This window comes from Schistosoma haematobium, chromosome 1, assembly GCF_000699445.3.
Source record: "Schistosoma haematobium chromosome 1, whole genome shotgun sequence".
In the NCBI taxonomy this organism is placed as follows: domain Eukaryota; kingdom Metazoa; phylum Platyhelminthes; class Trematoda; order Strigeidida; family Schistosomatidae; genus Schistosoma; species Schistosoma haematobium.
Window position 1 is genome coordinate 50,950,401 of NC_067196.1, and position 23,248 is coordinate 50,973,648.

At 28.9% G+C, this 23,248-nt stretch overlaps 1 protein-coding gene across 2 annotated transcripts in view; it reads right to left on the reverse strand.

Annotated features, from left to right (window-relative positions):
* Nucleotides 1-587: 587 nt before the first annotated feature.
* The window catches only part of TNFRSF4 (Tumor necrosis factor receptor super member 4), a gene marked incomplete at its 3' end in the record, with an annotated part of 66,944 nt that continues 44,283 nt past the window's right edge, over nucleotides 588-23,248 (reverse strand). The window contains exons 6-8 of one of the 2 annotated variants that reach the window (XM_051209002.1): nucleotides 5,533-5,979; nucleotides 3,857-3,961; nucleotides 588-2,437 (exon numbers count right to left, since the gene is read on the reverse strand). In XM_051209002.1, the coding sequence (XP_051074415.1) occupies nucleotides 2,046-2,437; nucleotides 3,857-3,961; nucleotides 5,533-5,979 (944 nt within the window). The remainder of the gene's footprint in view (nucleotides 2,438-3,856; nucleotides 3,962-5,532; nucleotides 5,980-23,248) is intronic. The other variant, XM_012936505.3, reaches the window with a different exon arrangement.

The window sequence follows — 23,248 nt, forward strand, 5'->3', positions numbered from 1 at the left end:
TCTGCAAGTCAACATAAAAGTGAGAATCTTCAATACGGACGTCAAGACAGTCCTACTGTGCGTAGCGGAAACGTAGACAGCCACTACAACCATCATCGAAACAGTACAAGTATTTATAAACGATTGTCTACATAAGATACCCAGTGTCCGTTGTCCGGATACCATCAGCAATAAATTACTGTGGGAGAGAACAATTTAGCTTCCGGTTGAAGAGGAAGTGGGTTGGACATACATCGTGGAAATCGCCAAGCTGCATCACGAGGAAAGCGCTAACCCGGGATCCTGAAGAGTAACGGAAAAGAGGTAGATCGAAGTACACACTGCGTCGGGAATTGGAGGCAGACATGAAAAGTATCAGTAGAAATGAAAACACCCGGAGAGAATTGTCCATGACAGGGATAGATGGAGAATGCTGGTGAGCGGCCTATGCTTCTCCACGTCGAGTAACAGGCGTAAGTAAGTCTTTTCCTTTATCATAATCTAATTAATAGTTTACTGTTCTGGTGAACATGATTGTCATTTGTGTTGCTGTAAATTGTTGAGAATCCTCAACTATCTATTAGTATAATCATAACACTAATCACTATCAGAGTGAAATATCATAAATTTATTCAAAGCAAAGAAAACATAATGGCGGAAGTATACATGTATGTGTGTTCAGTAAAAGTAATTGTAATTTGTACAGAAAAATTCAAATAATAAAGAAACAATAAGGAAATCAACCTAATTAATACGTAATATATGCTATCATATTAAATTTTATTATGATTACTTTTTCTTGCATTTTATGCATGAAAAGAAGCAAAACAAAAAATAAATGGGGAATAGTGTATGTTAAAAAAAAGAAGAAAAAACACTTATTGTTTATATCTCAATATAAAATGGATTTTAATATGTAAGGCGATTCATTATGTACAAAATGTCTCAATAAATGTATTCAGTTAACATTGAATATTATTTTATCCTATTTTATTCAGAAAATCAAAATAAACATGAGAATAGGTAAACAGTTGTATAAAGATTCTTTAAATAACTATTAATTTATAATCAAATAGGCGATATGAATAATAAAAGGGAATAGTAACAATAGTTATTGTTAGTTTTGTAATATTGATAAAAAGAAATTGGAAACTTACAATAAAAGCAATAGATCATTAAACACAATTGTCAATATATATGTTGTGTTTTTTTTTAATAGATTGATCACCGGCTAATTAATAAACAATTTCTGGTTCTGTATATATGTTCTTTTATGCCATACATCATTCAATCATTGTTAAGAATATTCTATCATTGAAATATATTTCCGGTATAGAAGATAAACACTTATTATATTTTACACAAATCAAACCATTCAATTCTTGTTTAACATTGTTCAAGTTAACACTCAAGTGTATGTTTGTTTGTTTTTATCATAGAAAAATTCAACAAAATAACATGATCAGATAAACGATTTTATTAAATGTTTGAATTAAAAAAGATGTTGGATATTTGACAAATGAACAAGTTAGCACACAATATACAGAGATAAAACCATGAAACATATCAATAACATGTAACAAGTATATATTCGATTACACACATACACACAAAAGAAAAGTAAGAATGGGTATTTTATATTGACAATTTTTTGTTTAATTTCATGCCTTGACTCTCTACGTACTATCGTTTCATTGTGATATTCTTTTTGTTTGAAATGCATTCAATTGTCAATAGAAAAAAATGTTTAATAGTTCACTGGTTTGAAATAATATTAAAATTAAATAGCAAATAGATGATTTGTTATAGTTTGTTATTGTTATTGTTGTTACATAATAATGAAATATGATTAAACTGTAAAAAGTATTGAAAAGATCTTATAATTCAACAATGTATTTTATCCTTTCATCCTGTAAATTAATTATAATGTTTGACTTAGGGTAAAGTAAATTAATGAAAGGCTATGATTATTTTGACTTAGATTAAAAGTACTATTCTAGTAAAACTAATTAAATATTTTCTTTATTCAATGATAATCTATTTATATTAGGAATAAAGAATTGTAATTAGTTTTCTATTTGGAAATTTTCTTTGGATTTCATTGATTTTGTTTTATCTTTATATTCTTCATTTGAATGATTGATAGATTTTTTCGATTTTATTATTCCAGTGTGTTGTTGAATTAAGGCGACAAGATCTGAACGATTAAGTTTTTGTAAAGAATTCATTAGTTGACCTAAATTCACTGTATTTTGTAGACACATATATTGAAACATTGAAACGGTCATTGTTAAGTTATTTTTAGGATTGTTATGAGTGATTGATTGTATTGTATTAGAGTTATCTTGATTACATACTTTTAAATGGGATTCAACAGTATTTTGAGCTTCCATAGCAGCTGATAATAAGTCTGATGTTACTTCTGAGGGTAATTGATCAAATTTGCTTGTTTCTAAATCTAAAATGGATGCAGGTAAGAATAATATCAATAAAAATAATAATAAACCAAATTGCAAAAGGTTTGTTGTGTTTGTAAATAAACAAGATATACTTCACCTATCTTGTGAATCACCTTAATCCCCGTAGGCTGGGGCCTAAATAATTCGGGAATTTCTATAGGCTTTTACCGATTTGCGACACTTGTAGGATAGCTAAGATAATTGTCTGTCGGTTAAAAAAAAGGATTCTGACCGCAATATGCTATTATGTTGTGATGTGATGATCGAGGATGTGGCAGACGAAAACTTTCTGTTATTATTTATTTTACAAGTTAAATTGATATTGAATCTATGCAAACAATAATGAAGATTATAGTAATTTATGGGTGTGAAACATAAACTTTGATAATAGAGGATATTCACAGGTTACTAGCATTCAGTCATAGGTGGCCTCAATCCATTGATCGTGTATTTGGGGATCATCAGGTTAATCATTCTGGAATTAGACACAGAATACTAGGAAAGGATGGAAAACTGGCTGATGAGGTAGTGAATCTCTATCGATTGAGATGCTTAGAACATGTTTAACAGATTCCCATCTACCGACAACGTGGACACGTGATGATGGGTGTTATAAGAGTAGGTTGGTTGGGAGTGAACCAGGGTAAACAGATCAACTCACGACGTCAGTCCGTAAGCATACTGACTATTGTAGTGAGCTGTGTGTGTGTTTGTGCAAACGGACTACATGGTTGTGGTCGATGTGACCATCATAACTAGTGATTAGAGACTCTGAGTGAAATGGCTCAAAATCGTTTGGAGTGGTTCAGGTTCATCCACTCATTTTATTCTCTTAGATCCGAAGTGTACAAATGTTTTTATTATACTAATTTGTATATTTTTCTTGAATGGTATCTCGTATGTCGAATCGTTTGTACTACCATGAATTCTCTTACTATTGTGTGATTTGCACTGACAATTTGATCTTATCGTGCTAATGGGTTGTGTGAGCTTGAACAGATGTACACATGTACCAGGTTCTGCGTTAAATGTAACTGGCCAACTGACCTTGTATAGCTTTAAATATATTCATTTTGAATTGTTTTATATTTTTGATTTTTTGCTGATTTTATTCATTACTTCACCCTTTTCTCTTGAACTATGTTGTATACGTTTGGTTTCCAACAAATCTTTACTTTATATCCATTCATTCTTTTTATATCATTGTGCTATTATAAAATCTATCTACTTGTGTCTGCTGGTCGGTAGGATGTATTTTACAATTTTTTTTAAATGCATATCATGAGGAATATTCGAAGTATACTTTTCAATCATATTCACGTTTATGCATGATTTGGTCCTTTTTTCAATAAGAAACATATCTGTATACATAAAATTATTACTTTGAAAAAATCATAGTGAAATCTAATACTACTTACCCATTATATTAGCCAGTTCCTGCCATCCGTGTTGAGATAAACGATAACAAATAACTCCTAGTATATTCATTGGAATTACTGATATTGGTTTTTGTTCAAAATTACCTAAAATATGCATATAAATAAGTGTAAATAATAAATAATCATTTAGCATGAGAGTGATCAAGAGGGAAATAGAAATAGACAGAAATTTCTTGATCTTATTCAACTAGATACTAGTTACACAAATAAATAATCCTAATGTTTCATGTATGTGAGAATTTCATTTGAAAATGTTGGGATTTGATCAACCTACTATAGAGTGTTTCAAAAAACAAGCCTATCTCACAAGTTTCATTCAAGTTTTATAAGATATCCAATTAATAATTAAGGATCGTTAAATTGAATGAAGCTTAATTTATGACATTACATTACATTACTTTTTTCGATGGAAAAAGAAACTGTCCAAAAAAAATTGAGTACAGTGTAACAAGATTGTAAAATATCCCCTCACTTCAAATATAGTGTGCTTTTTGTATGCAAAACTAATGGTAGAAGTGATTAACACATCTAGACTATATTTAAAACGATAAGAGAGTTTTCCGTTTGGTTGAAGAAATTCGAAAATAAACAAATGAATAAAAATGATATTCAACGAAGTTGGTGGTATTTTAATTTAAATTAAAAGATAATAATATTGTAAGTTTCTTGACTTTCATAAGTTTAGCCGAATTCTATGTCAAGGATAATGATACTAGTCGGGTGTCTAGACTGAATTTAGTTAAAGTGTGGTTGAACAAAGTGACTTACTGGTTGAAGGACAAATATATCGACCACTAAGGCATCACTTTGCACAATGGAAAAGTCTAAGGAGATAGATTTATTTTTTTTTATTCCCTTGCATACAACCGCTACCAATAAAAGACTTTTCTAATTTTTAATATGGTAATACAAAAGGTTATAGTTATTATGCATTAAAACACACTAGCGTTCATACAAAAAGGGTATTAGGATAATCTTGTATTTTCTTATAAAGAGAGGGACTTGTGGAAATTTTTGAGTGTTCACAGCTTAAATAACAAATTAACCTCAGCTAAAACACTGCTGAAAACTCGTAATGATTGGATGACTGTTTCGTCCTAGCATAGAACCCCTCAGCAATGCACATCCACGAACTCGCCACCGAATCTTGAACCTAGAACCTCCAGTCTCACTCATGAACGCTTGACACCTAGACCCGTGTGCCGGTATCCAACGTTGTTAATACCTAACTTCAGTCGATTCGCAATTTTGTGCGACGTTCATCTATTGCCTTCTGTGGATAGCAGTTACACACCAAACATGCTTGGACCCCACTAGTCATAGCTTTTCAGAATAACTCCAGGAGTTTCATCTTCAAGCTAATAACTTGCTCACAAGTGATTATTAGTAGTTTAGGGGGATTTTTGAAGATTTTAGAATTTGGACAGTTTCAATCCCGAGTTGAGCTGAGGAGTCCTATACTAGAACGAAAAGACCGACTATTGCTCCCAAACTTTCAGTGGTAGTTTAGTTAAGATCATTTCATTATTGAAACCATGAAAATTCCATAGTCTTCAGAAATCTCCCCAAAATAATATAGTTTATTGTTGATTTCAGAAAATATAGATAAATAGGATAAAAATTTTAAAAAAAACTACTGAGGAATAATAACTTACTAAATGAGCTGTTTGAATAATCTAATTTCCCAAGTAATGGTGCTTTTTCATGACCAACAATAATATCATTAAATTGAAGATGATTATTAATATCGTTATCGGGTGTTGAATTAATAGTGTTATTAAGTTCAGTTGTAGACTGAGGTGAATGATTTGGTAAATGAGCATTATTATTATTATTTATGAAACCTGATGAGATTCTTCGATGTTGTAAATGATTATTATCCAAACAAGATGTTCTATCTAATAAATCAGTTTTGTTACTATTGTACGAATCAGTTAATTTGGCATTTTTTGACGCTTCTCTTTGTCGCCATAATTTGTATACAACATAACATAATAATGAAATAATTATTAAACCCATGATGGAACAATAAATTGGCAACATTTGATTAGATTTGTTATTATTGTCTGATATATCCGATTCTTGGTCGTATGCTGAATAGTCTATTATGTGAAAACATAAATGAATGAATGAATTAAGTAACATAAATTCTAGAATATTCAATGGTAAGACATCGATACCATAAATGTATTGTTATTATCAAAAATCTACGTGATTCATATAAAAAAATAACTATGAAGGTAATAATTATTGTAAGACAGGTAGAAGGTTTCCTCTTTACTGATCTCTATTACGATTGGTAACGATCTCTTTTCATAAGTAGTAATTTATCATGAAGCGGAGAAAGCAAGTATCTCATCTATTTTAATAGATGTTAAGTGAAAATTTCAAAGGGTAATCATCGTTGTAATGTATGTGGAAAATTATATAACTTGAGACTAACTTCCGTTTTAGATTCTTTAGAGAGTTACGTTTTCCTGACGGTCACTTGATATCACTATTTTAATCATTCTGTTTCCATGTAAACAGACCAAATCGTTTAAGGACATATATAATTAACTTTTAAGTAAATAGTTGTCTTTGGAACTATTTTTCTGTTGTATTTATTTGTATTCCATCAATTGTTCATTCTAATCGATTCATCTTAATAATATTATAAAGATAAGGATACTGTGATGTTTATTTAGTTTGGAAGTACATTTCGTGGTAGAATCAAGGGAGCAATGAATAGTGGAATTCACCTATTTTTTAAGTAAAACACTCATTACTGATGTTATCGGGTGTTCTCCATGTGGTTGAAGTTACAAAGGTGAATATCGTTTAAAGAGTAGCATACTAGGGTGTATCCCTAGTCCATTGTTTACCAATTTTCAATGAATGCCCAATTATTACCTGTTCTTAATGCAAATCAATTCAATAATATTACTTTCATCTAGCCTGATAGTTCGCTTGGTAAAGTATCATTTATCAATAGCAGTTACATCAACTTTAAAAAAGAAATTTTATTTGTTCAATACATTTAAAATGTCACATATTTCTTTTATATTTTCAAACGAGGTCTTTGCACATTGTTTAAATTCTTGGTAGAAATATTTGTAGTGATTGAAAAAGATAAGATATCATATTAGTTGTTATAATACTTTCATTGACTGATTAGGTTTAAAGAAAAGGATCGAAAATACTGTATAAGTGCCAAATCAACCATTTACCAGGGAATGATTATGCACACAATGTCAATAACAATAAAATGGCCATAAAATAACAGTAATCTCTTTCAATATGGTGTACACACAAATGTCGAAAGACGTTTCTTCTGTGTATTGGTTTTGATGAGTGAATTTTCGTTTACACTCGTTAATGATTTGACTGCATAGTTTATGGAGTGAATAAACCCTTACATAGATACATTTAATAAGTAATAATTTGTGTCTGTATTTTTAAAATCGTAGATACATTGTACTCTTCAATATTATCGAAGAATCCGAGTTCAAAGTACTTTTCTATTCATTGAAATCATTCACCGATCTAATTTAAACCACCACTGAAAACCTGGAGGTATTGGACAGCTTTAATGGTAATCTGATAATGATCGATTTATTATTTCTTATTGTTACCTTTATCAATAGAGTTCAACGACAATAAACAATCAAGCAAAAAGAGATTGATTTATTATTAAATGGTTGATCAGTGTGAGAATATTCTAACATTTACTCTTAACCAATAAAACGATTACTCATGAACATCACAATAAATTATCATCAAGATAATAATCATTTATCAAAAGACAATATAACTATTTACTAATATACATTTATTTACAGGTAACTTGATTGTGAATAAATTAGTAATGATGAGAGAAAAGAAAATGTTTTGTTTTACTAAAGAAGATGATAATAAACCATAAAACAAGAATAACAAATGTTTATATTTCAATGGCGTGATACAATTTATTCATTGAGTTTTTACTCCTTTTATAAATTACTACAAAACAACATCTAACAAGCATACAATATATATATATATATATATATATATATGCTGTGTAAACGAATAGAGAAGAGAATAAAACCTAAACAAGATAAAGAGAGAGAGAGAGAGAAGTCAATATAATTCAGTAAAGAATTAATCATTTCTTTGTGTTCGTGAAAAACACTATTCTTCATACCGGATATTATTTTGTTGTGTTTTTTTTTATTCAATGAAAATAAGCAATGAATAAAATAATGATAATGAAGATGATAATAATAATAACAAACAAAATAGGTAAACAAAGCAACAATGATAAACAACTGAGTGAATTAAAATTTACAAACTTTTATATAAAAATTAAAGAAAAAAAACGAAACGAATGAGTCAATTTACATATAGATAGTTTACACTAGACCTATGCATAAGTCATAGTTCATAGTCCAATATTAACTTGTATATGCAACGATTCAATTGCTGGGTTGGTTTACTTTATTATATTTCTTTTTGATAGACATTAAAGAAGGTTAAATTTAAAAGACATGTATAAACATCTACATACAGTGGAATATAAGAATTGATTATTAATAATATCTGTATCTCTTATAATATGAAAGATTGCATAAAAATGTTAAAGAAGTTTATATATGATTGGTATGAAAATGGCGATGACTGTTTTCTTTTGAGAAAATAAACACAAATTTTCAAGTCACTAAACTATTTACACAGATGACGTTATGGAGACCTAAAGTACAAAGTATACAACCCTTTGTACTGTAGCTATATTTTGGGTAAATGAAAACATTTATGAATATAATGGTGACAGTCATATCATCAACTGGGTAATCATTGATAAACAAATGGAACTGAATAACTTCTTTGTTATAGTTTTCTACTCCTCAATGGTAGGAACTTGTGATTTTACATTGGATTAGATTCATAAACTGTAGGTTTTATGATGAACATCAAATCACTAGACTACTGAGTTAAAATTTAATAGTTAGAAACTATCACCATTGGATGCCGGCTCAGTGGTCCAGTTGGTTAAGCGTTCGCACGCGAGACCGAAGGCCCTGGGTCCGAGTCCCGCGAGCAGGATCGTGGATGCGCACTGCTGAGGAGTCCCACGGAACGGCCGTCCGGTGCTTCCAGGTTTTTAATTGTGGTGGTCTAACATCAATCGGTTCATGATCTCAATCGAAAACCTAATAGTTTATATATTTTTAATTTCAGTTATAACATAGCACAGGTGGATACTTATCCGATACCTCAAACCTATCGTAGTGGAACATCACTAGTCATGATTTTTTTATTGTATGTTAAGTCATCTTGAATTGATTCACTGATTAGTTAACTAAAACATCAAAATATGTTCTATTAGCTGTTCATTTGTTACCTGTTATCCGTTCATAATAATTAATTTATCATTTTAATGTTTAATCTTCACCTAACCATCTTATATTACATGAGATATATCAACCTTACAAACATTAAACGAAATATATTATACTTCTCTATTATATCACATTTTATCCCTTAATGAATTATTATCATAAATAATGAACTCAAATTCATCTTTTATCGTTTACTTACTACTTACTTTACTTTTATCGTTTAGAAAACATAATTAGTTACATTAAGGTTGATTATTTAATTCAAATTTTTCATGTGTGTTTTAAGTTAGTGACTAATCAGTTTTTATTTTGTTTTTCTTATATTATTATTGTTATAATAACTGATTTTAGCCTTTTTAAAGTTATTAAATTGAAATTCATCAATGTGAATTTCAAAATGATATTTATCTAATAATTTATCTAAAATAAAACAAACAAACAAAATGCTTAAAAGTAGTAACATAGAAAATAGATAAACTAATATGTATACATGTACTTCTCATCTTATTTGAATTGAGTCTTGTTATTTTAACACTAATATATACCTCAAATTATTTTTTTGTTAATAAATGGTGTTGTTTTTTGTTTTTTTGAACTATTTCAAAGACTAAGTTCTTTGTAGATTCAATAAGCTTTTCAGTTTCATTTGTGTCTATGTTAAGTTTTTTTTGTAGATCGTAAAATAACCTATAAATTGTTTGTTTTCGAAAAAAAACACTGAAAATATATGAACATACTTATCAAATAGGATATCTGAAATAATTAACGATAATAATATATGTGTCCTCCTTAACAGAGAAGTTTTTTTGTTTAGAGTTACAGTTGAATGTGTAGTGACTGAGTCGTAGTAGGGGTAGGCACTTTATATCACCGTATATGTGTATGAGAAAATAAGACTTAAGTGTAGAATATCCTAGTTCAGTCATTATAAAAGGTAAACATTTTAGTGTGATATGAATTTATTTTAGTATTACTAAAGTGACTTGTAGATTATGTACAATTTGATTATTGTAAATACAATAAACTAGTTATTATTATGATTGTGTTGTATAACAGGATGTGATTTTCGTCGAAGATTTCATTTTAAACAGTAACTTTTATTATTTTGTTTTTTATTGAGTACGCTAGATTACACTACATTGGATATGTTCAGAATAGAAATTTGTAAATAAAATCAACTTGTAATCGCGGATAGAAATATAAATGATTTGAGTATAACATTATTTCATTAGGTTCAACCTCTGAAGAGATGATAAGTGTATAGTGTTCAGAAATTCCAAATTATATTGAAAGTCATGTAATATTTATTATCTATAATTAGGTTTTCTGATGATATTTGTTCACGACAAAAATCATATTCAACCCAGAAAATGTACTTTTGAAGGAGTACATATTTACAATATGTACGCTATAGTACGTTTTTGACTGTGATATAATATTCCTAGGGATAATAATAATATCCTTATCACGAAAATACACTGATAGATAGAAAATAGTATTATAGACCTTATATATATGTCCATTTAGACCTACTTATCTGTTTAAACAATTATTTATATATTACATGGACTATAATACAGAGTTAAATTGACTTCATTATCTTTCATATGTTGGTTGGTGAATCACAAGGAGATAGCTAGGACTATATATGTCCAGTTACAAGAGACAAATAGACTGATATATATATATATATATATATATATATATATATATATATATATATATATATATATATATATATGGTAAGTGGTGATAATAACTGAACTAACAAATGCATTGTATACATACTGAAGAATCGGTATAATCAAAGTTTATTATCTATACATTTCTCGATACTATAATTTTAATGAATGAATCTACTATAAGTTTGTATGTTTTTATCATTAATTCGATATCGATATATGTACATTATCGTTGTAAACAAACGTTTATATATTTAAAGTATAAAATGTAATGTCAACATATAAGTAATTGTTTATTCAGTGGATAAATACTACAAACGATTCGTCTAATTTCTGTTGCAATAAATCAATTTTATGACCTTGAAAATCTAACCATATTACAATGATAAGAAAAACGAATGGCGAATATAATAAAAATCGTATAGTTTTATCAAGAATATACCTAATTTATATTAGGTTGAAATGATTTTTAGATGTTTATAAATTGACGATTATTTGTAAAAAACTAATTTGACCGTGAAAGCAAGATAAACAACACCATAAATGAAGAGTTCTCATTCGACAACGTTTTATGTTGTAGTATTTTACACTTCATAATGTTACTTGATACATGATTACATGTTGCATTCACAATTATTTGTGTTTGTGGACAGAAGTCAGTTAATACTAAAATATCTCTCTTTACAGTTAGAAACTCCATTGTAGTATTGAATAGTTTTTAGTTGAATTATTAATTACAGTGAAAACAAGAGTACTTACCAGAATTCGAATCAAACAAACGATTGAATATGCGAATTTCTGAATATCCATTGTGATTTTTGTTTTATTTTTAAATCATGTAATCATGGTTAAAAAATTGTTTAACACAAATGTATACTACTTACGAGTAGTTTCATTTTTAGGTATCATTTAAATACTGGTGTTGAGATGGTGGAGAAAATTTGTAGCTCAGTTTGTAGCTCACTTCTATCTGGAGTTTGTGCTGAGGATGTCGTTCAGAAGAACGATGAAAGCTCCACGACCAAACCATCCATCTCAGAGAACAAAACTCCACCAAAATACTGGTGTACAGATTATTTTGAAGTTCAGCATTGAAATATTAAGAAATGTGAATTATTACTTGAACAGACTACTCTATTGGAGCATAAGATGGCTCATTCATCTGAATCTTTTCTTTATTTTTATGAAGTCTAATAATTGTAAATACAAATAAGTTGAAGCTAACAGGTCAACATTTAATTATATAGAGATCACTGATATCTATATTTTAAAAAAAGAATTATTAGTTAGTATATGCGTTTATATAAATCGAATTTTTTCTTTGTATAACTATCTGATAGTGAATATTAGAACTTCTAACTTTCCCTATTGTTAAGTTAATCAATTTGAACTAGTCCAATAGAAATTACTACCTAATCTTGTGAGATGGAGATGCTTCATTGATAAAATATTTTCATTAATGATTATTCTAAGGGTCACTGATTGTCATTATCAAATACTTTCCATATTTATAAATACTACTTTTTCTACTAAGTAAGATACCTTTATATTTATTAGGCAACATAAGAGGAAAAAAAACTGTCAGAAAAATTTTTTAAGAATATTTTAATATGCTTAGTTGCATTTTTAATTTAAGATACTACCTAAATTTACATAGAACATTTGTCTCTTCAAATACAATTTTAGGAAACCTGTCAACATAAACATTCACATATAGGTAAATGTCATTTAAAATAAAATACTGAGTTAGTAAATAATTAAAGTGTCAATTCAATTTTTAATTAATAAGTCGGAGATTCTTATCATTCATGACATTGGTCAGTTTGTCCAAGTAGGTGATGTTACTAGTCTTCACAAAGTAATCGTGTAAAAAACCAGTGTATAAACATGTAATTAGTAAATGAGTTGAAATATAAGCATATTATAATCATTATATATTATAAGAATATTTTCTTTATGAATTGTGGTTATAATTCGAAGCAAATACTTGAAGGTTACTTATAAGGGATAGTAATAACAATATTTAGTTGAATAAAGTAAAATAAACTGAACGGGGTTGGAACTTTCGATCTACTGGCTAAAAGAAAAATAGTATGACTAGTTGTATGTAACGTAGAACATAGTGTGGTGTACGATACTCACAAGATAGCTAGTAAGTAGTATATGGTGGAACGTGGTTTTGAAGCTGTCCTAGTAGTCTGACGGAGAGAACTGTTGTAGTACATCAAAAGCACGGCTTAGGAAATACACATGAAGATCAAACGAGAAGATAGTTTAGATTCCAAGACATGCATACCTGTTATGTGAATATTTTGTCTTGTTCTCCTATGGTTAGTACATCGGTCCAAGTTCACACAACCCATTAGCACGATAAGATCAAATTGTCAGTGCAAATCACACAATAGTAAGAGAATTCATGGTAGTACAAACGATTCGACATACGAGATACCATTCAAGAAAAATATACAAATTAGTATAATAAAAACATTTGTACACTTCGGATCTAAGAGAATAAAATGAGTGGATGAACCTGAACCACTCCAAACGATTTTGAGCCATTTCACTCAGAGTCTCTAATCACTAGTTATGATGGTCACATCGACCACAACCATGTAGTCCGTTTGCACAAACACACACACAGCTCACTACAATAGTCAGTATGCTTACGGACTGACGTCGTGAGTTGATCTGTTTACCCTGGTTCACTCCCAACCAACCTACTCTTATAACACCCATCATCACGTGTCCACGTTGTCGGTAGATGGGAATCTGTTAAACATGTTCTAAGCATCTCAATCGATAGAGATTCACTACCTCATCAGCCAGTTTTCCATCCTTTCCTAGTATTCTGTGTCTAATTCCAGAATGATTAACCTGATGATCCCCAAATACACGATCAATGGATTGAGGCCACCTATGACTGAATGCTAGTAACCTGTGAATATCCTCTATTATCAAAGTTTATGTTTCACACCCATAAATTACTATAATCTTCATTATTGTTTGCATAGATTACAATATCAATTTAACTTGTAAAATAAATAATTACAAATAGTATTCCTACATTAAATACTGTTTAGTAGTCATATGAATTCTCTCATATCTGTCCTCATTAAATGAAATTGTTCAATATCTAACAATAATATTCATAATTGTATCAACCGCTTTCACAAACAAAACATACACGTATGTTGTTGACTGTTAATTTTTAAAAAAAGTACAAAAAAAAACAGGCAATCGATTTCATGAACAGAATATAAAAGTTTTAATTTTTTCATTATAAAGTAACAGTTTAGAAAATATACTCAAGCGATAAAGATCTTCGTTTCTTTTTTTAAAAAAATTCAGTCACATACATTGTTATTTTCCATTTTATATGATTACAATTATATAGTTGTGTGATAGAATCATTTGTCATTTTCAACATCGAAATTGTTGTCAATGTGTTACTGTTCTTTGCCTATTTTTCTATAAATTTATATATTCTCTTTCATACTGTCGGCTCTATTGAAGAGTTCTAAATTAAAACGTATCATCATTCTACTATACATATCTATTTCCAAGTAATACTCCTTTTTAGTTAAAAAAAATTATGTAAAACTAACTTGACAAAAAATGTATATATTTAAGTAAAAAATTCCATTTCATATAGTGTGACATCGGTTCAACATTAATTCTAGGTTTTGTTGCTTTGTTTTTTTTTTGTTGGCACAGTAGTTTGTCGGTATATTGATTGTTTGTTTTTTGCTTGAAAAATTAACTTATCAGTATTAAAACAGAAATAGCTTTTGTACACTGATTTCAATCTATAATTTCAATAAATCAATACAGTTAATGTGATATATTGATTATTCAAGTAATTTACTTAGCTTTCATGTTAAATAGCTGTCAAGTTGTTGTTTTGTATAAATACTAATTGATCTTATAATGTAACTTTTAGTTTTTGTGCTGATTCATGATGTAAACAATTTAGCGGAAACAAAAAAAATGTTGTCTTGTAGCTTCATTAATTATTAAGGTTATTTATTTATTTTTAATAAAGAGATGTAGGCGTTAATTTCACATTGCTTAATCTATACAAAATATAGGTTGTGTAAAAAATAAATAAACACTCATTTGTATTTTATTCTGAGTGAACATATTTCTAAATGTGGATACTTTGAAAGTTGTTTAGCTTCTTAAGTATACTATCTTAAATCAAGGCTCTGATTTGTTGATCTCTTATTCCTATCTAACAGTAAAAAAACACCATTATTGCTTGTGAGTTAAACTTTGATGGATGAAGTATTCCGTATAGTCATAGGGTATGGTGAATCTCCTGTGTTCTATACTGATGTATCTCAAAATCATATTCTAGAATTGTTGAACTGCAGTTCAATACTTGTTCATATATATCAGCGAAATGCAGTTAGGATCTGAAGTACCAAAAATTGTAAGTATTTAATGACTAACATGCATATTCATCTTAGTGATAACTAACAAGTATTTATTAGAATGGGTTGGAAACGAAGCGCTGAACGAACATTTGATAATCATTTAACAGATCATGATGATATATCTTTGACTTAGTATTGTTACACACGTGATCTATACTGACCTTGGGACATATGAATTATCTTAATTTTTTTCATTTATTCTACCACCCATATATTTTACTCGAGTGTAACTTTGATTATATTTTATACATGTTTCTGACGAACTCATTTTACATAAATGTTGGCATTCGTTATTACGATTACTATTAGTAATATTATTGGTAATAATATCTTTCAACATTCTTTAAAGTTCTGATCTCAAAATTTTATGATAGTAATTTCAGGAGAAATTCATTTATCCTGATATGTATAACGAGATTTCATCACCAGATCAATTTAATGGATATTATTCGAGGCTAACAAATTCCAGTCAAATATCCCATATATTTAAGCAATTTAAGGGAATTTCTCTAATAGTAAGAAAATTTACTGTCAACAATCGACTGATAATTTCGTCATAATAACTATCATTTTTAAGGTGATTTTCATCATTGGCTGAGGTTGTTTCGAAGAATCATTGAAAATTGCATAAAATGAAGTAATTATTTTCCAATATCAAGAATATCTAAGTGAAAGCCTTGGGACCAGTTTATTAATTATACTGATAGATAATGTCTTATTATAGATAAAGTTTGAAATGTTAATCACTGGATTCTAATTCGCTGGTCGGATACTGTCACATTTATCATTAGACATAAAAATTATGAGTTTTGATGCTGTTTAGAGTCATGGGCATATACTACGGATGGATCAACATGCGCAACCAGAACTGCTTGATTTTCGACAGGATTTCAAATATTATCAGTATATATCACCTAAACAATCGTCGAAATATCCATATAGAAAGAAAGAAGTAAAGCATATAATTCTTAAATGACATTTTTTCCACTGAGCTAAATGGTTTGATCATGGAGTTTTCATTGTTCTTCTGAATAACATCCTCAGCACAAAATTCTACCTATAGTTTATTTTGATTATGTTTTTCAAAAGAACAATGAAAGCTCCACAACAAAACCATCCAGCTTAGAGAACAAATTTTCACCTAAACTACAAATCTTCACCATCTCATAAAATTCTTATCTAGTTGTTTTTTACGAGAAGAAAAGACAACAACATACTTACCATCAATACGAAATGCTGTTTGTATTTGCATTGGATAAGTTCTATTCTCTAGTTGATCAGATGATGATTTTGGCAATAAATTTTGCCAATTTAAATCTTTCATTTCAATCTCATCTTTCATTTCATTTTCATCGAATTTATCATATTCTTTCGAGTTTTTAACATGTAGTTCAGATGGTCTTATTGTTGTTGTATCTAATACTAAAACATTATTTGTTATTAGTAAAGGTGCCATTTAAAATTTTAGAATTTGTAAATAAGTAGTATATTCTCTTTTTCTTTAAAAATTAAATTTATTAAACATCCAAAAATCAAATGAAATTAGGTAAATTAAACGGTGATTAGTTGAGTTCTTTTTTTTTATCAATTGAATTGACTTTGAATCATGTGTATTTGGAAAAGTAAATAAATATCCATTTGATAAGTTAATATATTATACTTTACAACAGTAGGATAGACATATATTTATACGACATAACTATGTGAAAACTGTATGAGCCAATATGTATTCACCCCTTTTAATATAAAAATATACCTGTCTGTACTTACAAAGTTGTATGGCCACGTGTATCATTTATCATTGGGTTATTTTTCACATGGTTAAAACATAACAATATCATATGAAACAAGAGAACGTTTTAAAAATATACAGATAAAAAATACAAAAAAAATGTTTTTTTATTTTTATTTACTTTATCGTCATAAAAAAAACAATCTTTGTTTGGTAATTTTTACGAGGCCGAAATGATCCCGAAAAAAAGATAGTGTCTGTCACACTTTAATTGTAAAAACAAAAATAAGTGAATTCTGATACTCACATTAAACTGTGTTTAAAATACTTTAGTCGTTACACGCTAATAACTTAGATATCCCGATTTTAATATTTTCATTAAAATAACACAATCATCAACAAAATGATGAAATATTTGAAGTGATTTTAATTGTACTTTTGATAATAAGTGGATATAATTTATTTCTCAGATTTTAGCATTATACAGTCATAATTCTAGTACAAATGGAACTTCAGACAACAAATCATTTGTAACTCAGACTATAAGGTTAAAAACATAAATTTTAGCAAAGAAATCTCTTTTGAACACATTTTCTGTCAATTTGAACTTTATGTTTTGTAAAATAATCACATAATCGGAGTTCTAACGAGAAGTCGTGACCATTAGAGTTCAACTGTGGTGAGTGGGAGGAAGGCATCCTCCAAAGATAATCGAATATGATCACATAATGTCTCAGATTGATTGGAAATAAACTTATATACCTCTGGATCTCAGCTCAGTTGTTTCGAGGTTTAGCGTCCTCATACGAGGGTGAAGGTCCCAGTTTCGATCCCACGGTTGCAGGGTCGTGAATGTACTGAGTTATTTATAATTAATTGGTAGCTGAGTAGCGATTAGTCTCATATTTTTCTGATAGTCTTACCATATAACACCTCAACATTAGTCCACAAAACGTCGAGTTATTTAGACTAGCAGTCACACTCCAATTCGACCAAGGGAATTCAATCAGGATTTAAGAACTGGACATACGTGACATTGATCACTACGCAGGGATCAAATAACTGTGCTCTTAATTCAGATCAAAAAAGTTAATTACAAATTACTCATATTTAATTAATCAATTCCATCAATTTTTTAGACCTGAAGTAATTTATTTTGAGTAGTTGCGTCAATTTTTTTCTTGAGCTTCATGCAGTAAATGTGAAAATCCAAACATTAAACTGTATACATTTCATTGTTCAAGAAAATTTCTACACTCCTTCAAGTCAATTTGACCACCAACATTGTAATTGAATTTGTTATATTTTATTTAGTTGGTTAGTCATAGTTTATCTTCACTACCATATGATTCCAAACATTTTAAATTACTAATATATTGAATATTTGAAACTACAATGATAAGTCTATCATTTCGTAAAGTTTCCATTTTCATAGAAAAAAATCTGTCAATTGTTTTAGGAAATACTTATCACTTAGCAATACACTATTCAGTGTTAAGGTTGTAACCACTGAGGTCAAGCTTGTGTGAATAGTATATTTTCACAATTAAAGCTCCTAAAGATTGAGTAAATTGCGCTCCACTCAATGAAAAATACCCTTCAAATAACCTATATTAATTACGGAAGTCATAAAACATTTTATTGAGGGAGTCAAATGGGATATCTCATTGTATTCATGAACCAACTCGATCCTGTCTACCACACTATAATCCACTTCATTTTATGACACTCTTGTTAGTGATTTAAACAATTCTATATACTCTCCTCTGATAATTTTACAGTTACAACGTTGATTGTTTCAATGCAAATCGAATATTTCAGGTCCTAAAACTTAATTCTAATGGTAAAACGTATGCATTTAAAGGCTTCAAAAAATTAATGTATAGTTTAATAGTCATGAAGTGTAAAATTCTCTTTTTTCAAAACAATATTGTCTAATATATTTTTTAATGTAATGGAACATTGTTTTCTGAATGATAACTGATAAGTAAAAAGGAAAGTCTATCTATCTATAATAATAATATGAAATTCTACTGTCTGTACAACACACTTAAATGAACAAAGTCACTTTCAATTTCATCTTCATTAGCCCTTATTCTAATATACAGTAATATTTATATGGATATATGTAAAGCATGAAACCAGTCAGGGCAGTTTCTGAGTCAAGAAATTCAATAAAGTGGAGGACAAAATGAAATTATTGTCGTTCGTGTGCTTTAATTTTTTGCATACGTAATGACTTGTACAAATAAATAAAATCTATTACAAATGTAATTTTATGCATAGTATAGATTAAAATCCCTCAGTACACTAGCAACAAAAGGATTACAAATACTTTCCATATTCATACAAATTCAATTTATAGTTGAAATAATTGAACGGGAGAGAGAGAGAGCGATCGTGACGTAACCGAGTACAACAAACATGCTAATTGTGATGAAGAGAATGACGAAAGTGCTAGTAATTACTCCAAAAAAATAATAATTAAGTAATATCATACACATAGTTCCCTTTATCATTTTGAAAAGAGCAAGAACAAACATTCTGGCAGAATATCATGAATTCATTCTTATTGCGTTGGTTCTCGTCAGCTGCTTACACCATAATTACATAATGGGTTTAAATTACTTACATGAAAGAGTTTGATTGAAAGTTATATTGAAGACATATTAGTATAGTATAGCAAGGGTGTGGAAAAAATTTAATAGACTGAATATTGTAAATATGTACCCTATGTAAAAGAACATTCTACAACACTGATTGTGACAATAATTCAAACGGCCAGAAACAAGTGATTATATAATGAGTAAATATTGATAGGAATAAAATGAGTAGAGTTCAGTTGATAAAATAAGACTATTAATTTGTAAAATAGTTGGAATAAAACTCGATGATGCGATAAATGCAAGAAAGAGTTTAAAGAAAAAGAAAAAAATATGTTAAGATACAGCGAAGGAATATTAGTCATCAAGGCTAGGAAAGATTAATAACCATCTTCTTTTGAACACATAAACCAGGTTTTTGGCTTCTGATAGCAACGGCTTCAGCAAACTTCAGAAGACTGGAGTTTGGCTGCTTACCAATCAGCTTGAGTGATTGCTAGGTATCGACCTGATATCCTGTACCAAGGAGATGTTTGATGATTACACTATTTAGAGTCTTTCTTTCTCCAATTGATATAATGATAGTCAAAGAGGATATGAGTAAACGGAAATAGTTAAATGTTTAAATTGACAAGGGATCATAAATGTAAGTAGTTAATAATATCGTCAACTTTATCGTCATTTCCTGTTGTTGTAGTCATTACACTTCACTGATAACATCAACTATCTCTTTATTTCTATGAGCAAAAATTTAAAGCACATAGTTTCCACCTAAATGTATTCTTTGTAATATAACTTATTTCATATTGTCAAGTGTAGGCACCATATATACGTGTATACAGAGATTTTCAGCCTTAACTAAGTAAATTATTGTGGTAAAGTGAAAACAGGAACGAAAATTACATTCAACTTGTATCCATTTTTCTTGAAGAACAAGTACGAATAAGCTATGTTAATGTATGCGTTTGTTTGTGTTTTATTTTGTATACTCACATTGTTTTTTTTTGTTTTTTATTCTTTTAGCTCCTTTCTCTTTAGCTTATCGTTGTTCTCTTCTTTATCACTCCCGTTGTTGTTAATATCATTATTATTATCATTATTGTTAGTGTAGTTCAGACGTAAACGGAAACAATCGAAACTAAATGAATAAATTTACATTCGATATATTCCTTCTTTTGATGCTCAATCTCATCAATCATTAGTTTTTACATTGTTCATAAATGTAAACAGTAATATTGCAAATAGCGTAAACTATGCATGTACAACAAAATGAGTAATTCTGTTTTGATGCTTTCTGTGTACAGATATATATATATATATATATATATGATGAATGTGTAGTTTGTTTGTACATTTATTTGTGTATATTTGTGACGTCAACTATTGTAGTATAACTACTACTCGTTCACATATCTGTCTATACAGTGTAATAATGTCTATAGTGTTTTTAGTAATAAGGGTTTATAGAGAATGTTGCGATATATATATGAAATTAAAAATAAACCTCAACTGAAAAACATAAATATATACAAATTAATGTTCTAGCTATGCACTATTAGCTCATATGTTATAGTTATATGTATGAGAAGCGATAAATTCATAGTAGTGCTACTGGGTTATGTATATATATATATATATATATATATATATATATATATATATATATATAGTTCAACATCGAAATACTTTTACAGCAAAACAGTCAAGCGGGGATTAAACAACTGAAAAAAAACTGAACATTCAGCATGAAAGTCGCGGTTTCACAGTTCACTCCACATAATCCAATATGTGCAACCAGGTGACATCACATTGACCCTCACATACATACAGTGGCTTAAATCTGAGTTCTTAAACTTCAATTTAGTAAATAAGTTGTATGGTACATTTTTTTAATCGTATAGAATTGTGTCTATTCACACCACTAATTATCTAAAGTTGGAAATTTTGGTTGGTAAATTTCAAATAATCCCTCAGGGTTCTTCATCACAAGGTTGAGTTATGCTGTTCAAACTGTGATAAGCCTGAATAGTGTCTAGTTCTCTTGGTAATCAATGTAAAATAACTCTTTTGAAGGGTATGTTTGTAATTATAACCAAATTTAATTAAACTCTTTACAATACCTGAAAGTTATAAGCCCATATTAAATAAAAGTTTAAGACTAGGATAAAACAGCTATTCAGTAGATTATCCGATTGATCATTAAAAACTACCTACATTATTCATTTCTTAGCAGTTGTATCAAAATTTTTTAGTTTATTCCGCTTATTTCAATCTGAAAAGTTCATGCAATTTATATTTGATCCATTACTTGGTCTCATGCATATTTTCATTTTAGATTTTGTAAAAATATGTTACATATATATGGATATACATATATGCTTGTTTCATTGCATCCAAGGGACAAATAGACAGACAAACACAAAGCCAAATATTGACAATCATTAACATTAATAATAATATCAACGATAATAATGGCGTACAAATTCTTTAAATTGGTCAATAAATAGGTGGTTGTTTCTTTTCTTAATTGAATTTTACTCCTGATTAGAACGTAAAATAATAATTTTTCTTAACAACAAAAAACACTATGGAAAGAAGATAACAGATAAGCGAACAAGCAAACCTAAAATTACATCCGAACATTGTGAATAAGTGAAATTTAATCTGTTTCTATACTGGTCTTAATTAAAGACAATCTAAGCAGGATAACAGTGAATATGTCGGCTCCTGTTATGAGATATCACGAATTATATATATATATATATATATATATATATATAGTACATATGTTTATTATACTATCTATATTAACCTCCTCTTTTTGCGATACAGATAAAGGTGTATTTTTTATTTTATTCTATTTCTAAGCAGGTGATTCATCACGAAAACATTTTACAGTGAGGTAAAGAAATAAAATAGTGAAAGAAATATGGAGAAAAATCTTCCACACGGTATGGACGCAAAATAAGAGGAACTATCCTTTTTATTTCTAAGAAATGAATAATTCTATGAATGTACTACCAGTTGAAAGTTATTTATGCATTGATATATCGAGATACGTATAATCTATTTCAATAAATATTCCGAATTGTAGTTTAACAGTAAAAAAACTTGACTTTTAACTATTGAGTTGTAAATTCGATCTCTGTTTCACCTTTGTTGGATTCGGTATTTAGCTAGTAGCAGTGGTAGTAGTTTCTTTAAGCATACCGCATTAATCTAAGGTTTAAAGAGTAGGTATACGAAACTTGTGCTTGATAAAATGAATTAAACATAATGAATTATTTTGAAAAAAATAACTGTTCAGTACTCGCTAATCTTTCATATTTCTCCAGATGATATCGGTTAATGGTAAAAATTTTGTAGAAAATACATGAATAGCTATGTATATGCTAACAATTTTTGGAGAAATAAAATCAGGGTAATTTAGTTTTCATATGGGTTTTTTGGATAACAAACTAGGGAATTGAAGAACATTCAGAGGAGCCCCAGATAAGGTTTCATCCTAAACGGAATTTTCAAGAACTATTCATTTAAAATGTTATACAAGGTTGAATT